This window comes from Octodon degus, unplaced genomic scaffold, assembly GCF_000260255.1.
Source record: "Octodon degus isolate 3935 unplaced genomic scaffold, OctDeg1.0 scaffold00099, whole genome shotgun sequence".
NCBI lineage: Eukaryota > Metazoa > Chordata > Mammalia > Rodentia > Octodontidae > Octodon > Octodon degus.
The window spans coordinates 4,913,872-4,924,323 of record NW_004524675.1 but is presented as its reverse complement, the minus strand read 5'-3'; the positions used below and the strand labels follow the sequence as shown (position 1 = coordinate 4,924,323).

At 36.9% G+C, this 10,452-nt stretch overlaps 2 protein-coding genes across 2 annotated transcripts in view; one reads left to right on the top strand and one right to left on the bottom strand.

Annotated features, from left to right (window-relative positions):
• Positions 1 to 6,802, bottom strand: part of Lrrc19 (leucine rich repeat containing 19) — a 9,997-nt gene extending 3,195 nt beyond the window's left edge. The window contains exons 1-3 of the mRNA XM_004638550.2: positions 6,748 to 6,802; positions 3,384 to 3,473; positions 411 to 924 (exon numbers count right to left, since the gene is read on the bottom strand). Coding sequence (XP_004638607.1) covers positions 411 to 924; positions 3,384 to 3,464 — 595 coding nt within the window. The 5' untranslated portion in view covers positions 3,465 to 3,473; positions 6,748 to 6,802. The remainder of the gene's footprint in view (positions 1 to 410; positions 925 to 3,383; positions 3,474 to 6,747) is intronic.
• Ift74 (intraflagellar transport 74) overlaps positions 1 to 10,452 on the top strand; it is a 112,632-nt gene that overhangs the window by 28,553 nt on the left and 73,627 nt on the right. The window contains exon 9 of the mRNA XM_004638567.2: positions 8,618 to 8,756. Coding sequence (XP_004638624.1) covers positions 8,618 to 8,756 — 139 coding nt within the window. The remainder of the gene's footprint in view (positions 1 to 8,617; positions 8,757 to 10,452) is intronic.

Below are 10,452 nucleotides of genomic sequence, written 5' to 3'. Positions count from 1 at the left end.
TTTTTTTTTTTTTTTTTTTTCCTTTTGTGGAGCCGGAGATCAGACTGAAGGTACATGCATACTAGGCAGACACTCTACCAGGCCTCACCCCCCAGCCTAAGATGCCTTTTTTGAGGTTAAGAATAGAATATATTTATTGGGGGAAAGAAAGCTTCTGTCTGAGAGAAGCACAGAAGGGGGGCCTGGCCCAGGCAGGTTGTCCCCTAAGATTCCATTTTATAAAAAATGGAAGTGAGCCGGGGAGATGGCTTAGTAGGATAAGCGCTTGACTGGCAAACACAAGGATCTGAGTTCAATTCCTGGTTCCACAAAAAAATGAAAAAAAGTAAAAAGTGGAAGTGAGATATTTTTCTGGAGCAGATCAGCAAAAGTTGTTTTAGTTTTGGTGAATTTAAATTATGGTAGCTTACCTAGTATCACACCTGATGTATTCAACCAGCTTTGCAAATTGAGTAGACTACAAGAGCAGTTCCATGGATTTCCATATAAAATTATTATTTCTAGATGGAATAGTTGTGGTTCTTCAAAGTAGTGTAACAAATTTCCTTGCAGATTCAGGAGTTTCAGGTTGTTTACAGGCACAAATATGCCCGGATCCAGTTGTAATATTTTGTTTTGGCAGAGATGTAACTGTTTTAGTTTGTTTAAGCCTACAAATGCGTTCTGTTTAATTACATTGATGGAGTTTCTACAGATATTTAAAGTTTCTAGATTGGAGAGGTTCCTGAAACTATTACTGTGTAAGATAATGATGTTGTTCTTAATCAGATAGAGCTCAGTGAGTAAAAAATACATTTGTAGCACCTGCGTGTCTGTTAAATCCAGAGTAATTTGGTTATAACTGAGATCAAGAATAGTAACATTGTTATTGATATCCGCTGGAATTAAGGAATAATTCTTTTCCGTCAAATTACATTTGATTTCCTAAAAAAAGAAGAGAGAAATGCATTTACTAGGAAATATATGAATTTCTCAAAATTTTAGAACCAAGCACTTGGATATTAGAAGGAAATTATTCTGGGAAAAAATACCTAATCTTTTGATGTTATAGTATGAAAAAGGTGAAGCAGGTATTTTTCTATATTTGTGGAGCAGATATATTTCTGTATGAAATATTTAAGAATAAGGAAATTCTGATATGATCAAGCAAGGCATTTCTAGCTGTTATACCGATATCTTCTATCCATTGTAATGATTCCAGAAAGAATCTTTTTTTTTTTTTTTTTTTTTTTTGCAGTACCGGGGATTGAACTCAGGACATTGCACTTGCCAGGCAAGCACTCATTCTACTGCGCTATCTCCTCAGCCCCTAAGAATCTTGATATATTCCTAATTATATTTGTAGAAATTTAAGACAAACAATAATTCTGCTAATTTATTTTACTATTCTAGTGTACAAAATTTCCTTTTAAAAAATCTGTGTTTATGTATTTAGTACAGGGTCTTACTACACAGCTCCGACTCATACTGGAGATTTAACTTCCGTTCTTGGCTTGCCAGGCAGATGCATTTACTGAGCTGTCTCACCAAACTTACAGTTGTCTTTTTTTTTTTTTTTTTTTTTTTTTCCCAGAAGCGGGGCATTGAACTCAGGCCCTTGCACTTGCCAGGGACACACTTATTCTACTGAGCCATCTCCCTGGCTCCTACAGTTGTCTTTTGGGGGAAATTATTTTACAATTTAATGCTATGGGCTGTTAAATAATTAAAAAATAATACTCAATTCAGGTTCTCTTAACAGCTCAAAATTTGATGTTTTTGTTTTGTTTTGTGGTACTAGTAAATGATCCCAGACTCATTTTTACTTGTTTATTTTTTATTTTGAGGCTGGGTCTTGTTAAGTCACTAAATTGCCGAGGCTGGACTCAAACTTGCAGTCTTTTTCACCTCAGCCCCCCAGAGTGCCGAGATTATAGACAGGAACCACCTATACTACTCAGTTTGGGATTTTAGAACTTTTTTTTGTGGCTGGCTCAGCCCACCCTAGGGGCGGGAGCTCTGGCACTTGTTGCCAGGGATCGAATCCCGGCCCCTGAGCACTTGCCTAAGCAGGCGCTTTAGACCACTCAACTATCTCGCTGGCCTAAAAACTTTTTTTTTGTGGCCAGCTTCCAGCTGACTTCAAACTCAAAGTGATCCTCATGTCTCAGCCCTTCCAGTTGTTGATTACGGGGATTACAGCCATGTACCACTGTACCTGGTGTCAGTTTTGATTGTGTGTGTGTGTGTGTGTGTGTGTGTGTGTGTATGTGTGTGAGTTTCCTGGTGTTTTGAAACAGAATTTTACTTTGTAGTTCAGGCTGGCCTTGAATTCCTGTCTTTACCTCCTGCATGCTTAGACCACAGATGTATGCCACCATGCCTAGCTTTAGTTTGATATTTTAAAAGGAAGTATTTGTTTTATACCAGAAATTGAGCCATGAATGAATTTAAAGAAGGAATAGTTCTTAGAGTTTTTACTATCTTTGCAGTTAAAATGTCCCCACAGTAATAATGTAACAGTAGTGACAATTTCCCTCAAAAATAAGTGATTTTTAAAAATGTTTCCAACATTTTAAACTCGTTTTTTATATTTTAGAACTAAGTCTCTGGCTTTATCATGAAAATTTAGAGATTCTTCTTCAATCAACAGTCTTTCTTTTTGATTTTTTTGGGGGCTCTGAGGATTGCACTAGGGTCTTAAACATAGTAGGTGAATACTATAGCACCAAGCTATTTCATCTGCCTTTTAATTTTTCCTTTTAAAGTAGAATTTTACTAAGCTGCTCAAACTGGTCTGGAATATAGCATCTTCCTACCTCAGCTTCCCCAGTGGCTGGCAACACATTGCTTTTTCTTCTGCTTCTGCTTCTGCTTCTTCTGCTTCTGCTGCTTCTGCTTCTTTTGCTCCGCCTGCTCTGCCTGCTCCTCCTCCTCCTGCTCCTCCTGCTCCTCCTGCTCCTCCTGCTCCTCCTGCTCCTCCTGTTCCTCCTCCTCCTCTTCCCCCTTCCTCCTCCCTCCCCTCCTTCTCCCTCCCCTCCTTCTCTCTCCCCTCCTCCTCCCCCCGCTCCTCCACCTCTTTTTTTTTGTTTGTTTTGAGACAAGATCTTGCTGTATAGATCAGGCTGGCCTTCAGCTCACTACATAGCCCAGTCTGGCCTTGAACTTGTGGCATCCTGCTGCCTCAGCCTTGCAGGGTGCTGGGACTACAGGTGTGTGCCACCATGCCTGGCTCACACCGTGCTATTTTTAATCAACTCATTAAAAAAAAGACTGCCTTTGTCAAATTAGGATCTAGCTCAGATTTCTAGTCAGTTCTGATTGTGTTTTCTTTTTGTGCCTTTTAGTAATTAAGTAGATGTGAAAAAGCATATGTTTGCAAAGACTTTCACTACACAACTTACAGGTTGAGAAGTTTGGCTTTTGTCTGATAATAATAGCGAGGACAAGGGCCAGATCAGGGTCGTGATGCTGGAGATTTTCATATTGCAGGCCTGATAGGAAAAGAAAGAGTGTTTTCATCCTATTGGAAGAGGAAAACTCCAGAGGTTACTGAAGATGCCTTGATTTCCTTTGTCCCTTTAGAATCTAGTTTTTCTTAAAATGTGAAGTATTACAGCGTATCACCTTTTATCATCACTGTGCTGTGATCCTCACAAGCTAGAACAGCCCTGGGGAGAACCGTTCTGTATTTTCTGTGTTTTATCAGTTCCAGAGCTGTTGAAAGAAGCTCTTACAGCAGTCAAACTGGTTGTACATTTCAGTGCTTGGCTATATATGTGCCCAAAGAAAGCTTGTATATGTGTATATATTTATACATACATATTTTAAGTATATGTTTATATAACTTTTCAAATATTTGTCATTATTCACTGACGTATAATAGTAGGACATGAAAAATCTTCAGTTTCACTCAAGTACTCTTAGCTTAATTGCCAATATATTGTACATTCATTTTTTGACATAGTTATTTCTAATTTTGGTTGAGATGAACATTCATTGTTTTTATTATCACAAACATATTTAAACCATCAATGACTGAGCCCTGTAACAGAATTCCCTTTTCTATTGCTATGCATTTTTTCTAAATTAATTGGGTGTTTTCATGTGCTTTTGGTTTTTTTTTCATTAATTTATAGCTATAGGAATTTTTCTATAGGAAAATGCTTATTAGTTAATTCATAGTAAGTATTTAACCTGTTTAACCTGCTTATTAAACCTGCTTTAACCTGATCTAGAGCCTCCTACCAGTCTCTAATTTAGGGAGGCCAATTGGTGGGCCTCCTATCTACATAGTTGTTAACTTCGACCTTCATTGCAGATATTCTGTTTTCCTTTGTTCTTGGATTTCTGTTTTCTAGAATCCTGTTTTGGTTTATTGTCATCCTTCAGTGGAGTAGTTAGGACATAAATTTTCCAAGAGTTAATGACATTGCTCATTGTCTTTTCCATTGATTGTTCTCTTAATTAATTAATTAATTAATTTTTTGAGAGGTATCACTATGCAGTTCAGGCTGACCTTGCACCCACTTTCGTAGCCCCTAGACCAGTCTTGATCTCACCGTGATCCTCTTATTTCTCTTACTCTTTTTTTTTTTTTTGTAATTTTAAAATTCTTAAAATTTATTTATTTGGTACAGGGTATTGCTATGCTGCTTAGACTAGTAGCGATCTTCCTGTTTCAGCCTCCCCAGTGCTGGGATTACAGGTGTGTGCCACTGTGCCCAAAACTACTTAGTTTAGGTGGCCAGAGTGGGACGCCTGGGGTTTTGGGGTTGGCATGGCATGTAGTATCGGGATCACTGAGCTGTCGCCCCAGCGCGGCCTTCAGTTTTTTGATTAGCCTTATTTCCCTCCTAATTTCTCTTTCCATAGTTAAATGAAGTTGTTCAAAAAAGATAGTCTGCCTCCTAGATTTTTTTTTTTAATGCAACATGGATATACATTATAGTAGAATCCCCATTAGAGCCAGAAATGAATTTAAACTATTGCGTACTCCAAACCATCGTCCATGAAAGAGGAATACCTAAAGCATTATGTACAAATGGCAGCTTAGCTGTGTTTAATGATCTCTAGGGGGTTGTTGCACAGCATGTTAATGGCCGTTTGTGTTACTTCTGTGTGGCGTGGTGAGGTTCCTACTGACACCTCTGGTGGGATACAGAGGTGAATGAGGGAGGGTCAGGGAGAAGTGTTATTTTATTTTATTTTATTTTATTTTATTTTTGGCAGAACCAGGGATTGAACTCAGGCCCTTACGCTTGCCAGGGAAGCACTTAATCCAATGAGCCATTTCCCTGGCCCCAAGAAGTGTTATTTTAGAGAGAGAAGAGAGGGAGGGAAGGAAAGAGACAAATGGTTTAAGAAAGCAAATAAGATATAGTGAAAATTAACTGGATTCAAGTAAAGAATTTATGTATAATAGAACCTGGCAAGAAGGAAAATGGAGATGAGGCGAGGCTGTGAGCTACTTAGAAATGAAGAAAGTCTTGTCTTTATTACCTTTACCTAAGAATAGTTCTTTTCTCCAGGATATTAAAAGAAAAAAAATTATAAAGATTAGAAAATGAATGTTTTTTTTCTTTCCTTTTGGTGAATTTTAGAGTTATATGCTCAAAATTCTGTACAAGTCTAAAGCATGACAAAGTGTGATTCCTATGGCCCATGGTCTTTTTTTTTTTTTTTCTTAACATGTTTTTATATCTTTTGATAGGACAGATTGAGAGAGCAAGTAAATACTGACCATTGTTGATACTGAATGAATCCCTAGACAGTGACACTTGTCGGCATTACTGGTTATCTTAAAGAAATCATACTGGCAGAGTAGCGAGTCAGTGTGTCATGTGGAATGTGCCCAGGAGTTGTCCACCCTTTCAGAAATTTGATTTATAAAGAAAATGATTATTTTGTCTTTTTCTCTTTTTAACTTAACATTTATTTTGAAATGATATTTGAGTTTTAAGGATTACTTACGAACTAATAAAAATAGAGAACATGTACAATATCTATTTCTTTTAGTTATTAAATCAAGACCTTTTACATAACCTACTGTATAATTAGAGATTTAAAAAATCTACACAAAGAAAATGACAGACATTTGAAAAAAATCATGTTCTTAATGAATTTTAGGTTATTTACTTTATAAGATTATTATATGGAATGAAATGAAAAATGTACAATTATTTTGCTTATATATAAATAAAACTCAATATGTAGTTTTGTCATTAAGTATTTTTAGATATTTATACCAGGATTTAGTGTATTTGAATTAATATTTGAGTGATTGACAGATCCCCATAGCCTTTCATAGGGTTTGTTTTTTGTTTTTAATTTCAAAACTTACTACAGTGAAATGTTTAATGGGAAAAAGCAGCCAAGTTAGAGTAATCATTATCACCAGCTTTAAGTCTTGCAATCATTGTAGTGATTCTTTTTAATCTTTGTTGATTTGTTTTTAGGTTTAAAAGTCACTTGAAAGTCTCTCAGTGACATATTTCAAAATAAAAATATTTCATAAATTTGATTTGCTAGATGAAATCTTTTTTGCCCACCAGAAAAAAACAATTTCTTTGGTTTTTATAAATTACATTATAATTTTGTAAAAGATTCTTTGATCATATCCCAGATTGATGTTATTTCTGACACAGACCATGTGAAAATATATTTTCTATACTTTCATTTAGGAAAATATTGTTGTATAGTCATGACAAACTTATTTTTAAAAAATTCAGCAGCAATCACCAAATCTATCAATATATAAGAACTTACCTTAACTTTTTCCTTTTATCTGTGAGATTGGTGTACTAAAGAAATTTATTCTGTTTCTTCAACACCTTAAGAAAAAAAAGTATGTCATATGATGATATTTCACTTTGTTTTAACCTTTGTACCCAATGAGCAAGTGATTAAAAAAAAAGCTGAACTTCCTTAGCAAAAGATTGACTAGAGGAATAATTTCTTAAAGTCATCTCTGACTTTTTTAGAGTGACTAGTAGGGTATTTTGCATAGTCTCTGTTTTTAAATTATTTTTCAACAAGTTATCAAAACAGTAACTTTATTTTGTGACTTAAAGTACATAGTATTGAGAATGCATACTTTTAAAAGATAGTTTCTAATTTGTGTTCTAAAATATTTTGTATTGAGGACTATTCAAGTTGAAAAGCTACCACTAAGTCTATATTCCATTGACTTACTTAACTTTGCTGCTTACTCATTTTATGACACCTTCCTTAGTTGTTTCATTGCTATGCTGTAACAGGAACAAAGTACTTAAAGCTCAGGCGATACAGCAGTCCGTCATTATGTAGCAGTCAGAAAATCAGCTCCCTTCCTCGTACTGTAATTTCTCTTCTCTAGAATGGAATTCTGTGCATTAGTTCCCATGTAACTACAGGAGACATGGTAGGAAGGAACACTGATGATGGTGAGCAATCATAAACTTGAGGATGAATGAGTTCTGAAAGATGAACTCCTGTAGGCTTTAGTCTCCTTAATCTGTAAAATAAGAGATTGAAATAGGTGATCTTTTCTGCTTAAAAGTTTTGTGAGCTTGTAGACCCGTAGAAATTGTAGCAGCAGCAAACACTTTTGTTTTACTATAGTAGCTGCAGTTGAAAGAGCAGTCTGTCCAACAGTGAGACAAAAATGAACTGAAATGTCTGATTGCATTGTGTTCCTCTTGTATTTGATTAGTATAAGATGTGAAAACTGGAGAAGTCTGATCTGTGAATGAAAGAATAAGTAGTGAAAGAATAATCAAATTTTGAAACCCAGTCAGAAATTTATTATCTTGAGACTGGAAATTTATGTGAAGTCCAGCTTTTTTTTTTTTTTGTGGTACTGGGTATTGAACTCAACCCTGTGCTTGCCCGGCAAAAGCACTTATTCTACTGAGCTATCTCCCCAGCCCAAAATGAAGTCCAGCTTTTTATATGTGAATCTTGTTTTTGTACAATAAATGATAAATCATCTGTTTTTCAGAAGTTCTGTCTACCTTACTAATAATTGACTACATAAAAAACCTCACTGACATTTCTTGTGATATGATAGTTATACTTACTTTATTCTTATTAATAGTTATTATATTATTTTACAGTGCTATATATGTCAGATCAAGGCAATAAGTAAAAGGAAATTTAAGCAAAACATGTTACTATCCAAAGCTAGGATTTCTTTTTTTTTCCTAAGTCAAATTGCCTGGTAGGTCTCCCTGCTTGCCAGCTCAATGAAAACTGCCTTGCTTTCTATGATTTGTATGGCAAATTTTTATACAAAATCTCAGTTGGCCAAATAATTCTGTTGCTGAAGGTTGTTCAAAACCCACTGTTCATTTGTATGAGATCTTACAGATTTTCTGTGATAATCTTTGTGGGTTTTTTTGGAAAATAGAAAGTAAAGAAATGGAATTTGCAGTGGAGAAGAGAAAGATAAAATAAGTCTGTGTTGTGGGACCAAATTTCATATAGTTTAAAGTGTTTTGTTTTATACAAATATAAGGACTTTATTGTCACATAATATGGTTCAATATCTTTAAGCACCCCATTATATTAAGACTGTGATCTGAGTGTGGAAAGACCTTGATGTCTTTTCTTTTACTGTTACTGTGGTAACAAGAATATTGCATGATTTTGATTTCAGGAAAGAAAAACAAATCGTAAGTGTAGAAGAAGAAATTGAACAAGAAAAACAAGCAGCAGATGGCATTATCAGAAATATGTCTTCTGAGAAACAAGTCAAGTATATAGAGATGAAAAACACAAATGAGAAATTGTTACAGGTAATACTATGTTAATTATTGCTGAGTGCTAGGCATGTAGCCGTCCTGCTACTTTAAAAGTATGGTCTGAAGGTCAGCAGCATGAACTTCTGGTGAAAGCCTGTCTAGACCTACTATACAAAGACTTCATTTTAGTGAAGTTCTCTGTTATTTCATATGAATATAAATTTCAGAAGCTGTAATCTGGGCACTTTGGAGGCTAAGGCAGAAGAATTGCCACAAGTTCAAAGCTAGCCAGGGCTTCGTAGTGAGTTCAAGGCCAGCCTGGACTGTACAGTGAGACTCCATCTCAGAAGAAACCAAAAATAAAAATAAAAAGTAAATCAAAAGCATTTGTCTAAATAACTTTATTTTTATTTTAAGTTTTTTTGTATTTTTAGGGAAGGGTCTACAGGGTGGTCAGGGTCTCACTACTACATCAGACTCATAGTGATCTGCCTGTTTACAGCCTCCTGAGAGCTGGGATTACAGGTACGCGCCACCGTGCCCACTCTCAATTGCCATCTTAGCGTGCCCCAGGGGCAGGGCTGGCACGGCAGGCCCAGGAATCGAATCCCTGGCCCTTGTGCCTGCTTATAGGTGCTTTAGCTCCTTTCTGCTTCAGCTCTTGTAGGTAAACCTGTTCTGTCCCTCTGGCAAGATGTTCTGCTTCTGGATTAGTTGGGTGGTTCTGGCCTCTAGTTTCTCTGCAGGGACTTCAGCTGCATAGTTTCACCACAGGCCTGTATGTCAGGCCTGGGGTGGGTCTGGAGGCATCCAGCAGGCACAGGGGAGCATGGAAGCTCTCCCACACACTCACTGGGCCTGGGCTTGGCGGAGTCTGGAGGGGTCCCGAGAGCGCACGGTGGAAGTTCTTACTCATGTGGCAGGCTTAGGCTGGGTCTGGAGGGGTGGAGGGGTCCTGAGAGTGCGGCGGAAGGTCTCACTCATGCAGCAGGCCTGGGCTTGGTCCAGAGAGGTCCAGTGGGTGTAGGGGAGTGTGGAAGCTCTCTCACACACTCACTAGGCCTGGGCTTAGGCTGGGTCTGAAGGGGTCCTGAGAATGCATCACTTGCAGGTGCTGTAATCTGCTGAGCTGTTTGGCTGGCCCTCGATAACTTCATTTTTTATGCGGTATAATGACCTAGCTTTCTTGCAATTATTACTTGCTCAGTTCTGTGCATCCTTCATTGCTGCAGGTAATACAGATGAGTGCAAACACAAGCGTTTTCATGGAATCATTGAAAGGCTTCATGGACCAGCATCATATGGATGTTAATATTCTTTTCTTTCTTGCCTAAGAAGCAGTGAGCCTGTTGCGTCCTTGGTTTGAATTCACTGCCCTCAATCATATTGTATAAATAAGTAACTTAGGTGCCACAGTGGGATTAGTGATAGCCCTCCCATTGCCTGGTTGTGATGGTCCCTTTCATGCCCTGGTCATTCCTTATATCAAAGGGTTAGCAAAGAATTAGGCCCTGAAGTACCAGAAGTAAATATGGTTTGGATGTGCAGACATCCCTTTACTGATATGTTAGTACAAGTTTTTAATTTAGACAAGATTTATAAGGTACAGTAAAACATTGAAGAAAGAATGTTATAGAAATACCAAAATACTACCAAAGCATATTTAATTTCAGAAAACCACTGATTTACCATGAAAAGGTCTAGCTACTTTTGGTGAGCTTTATGTGGCATGGTTTTTTTTTTAATGTTA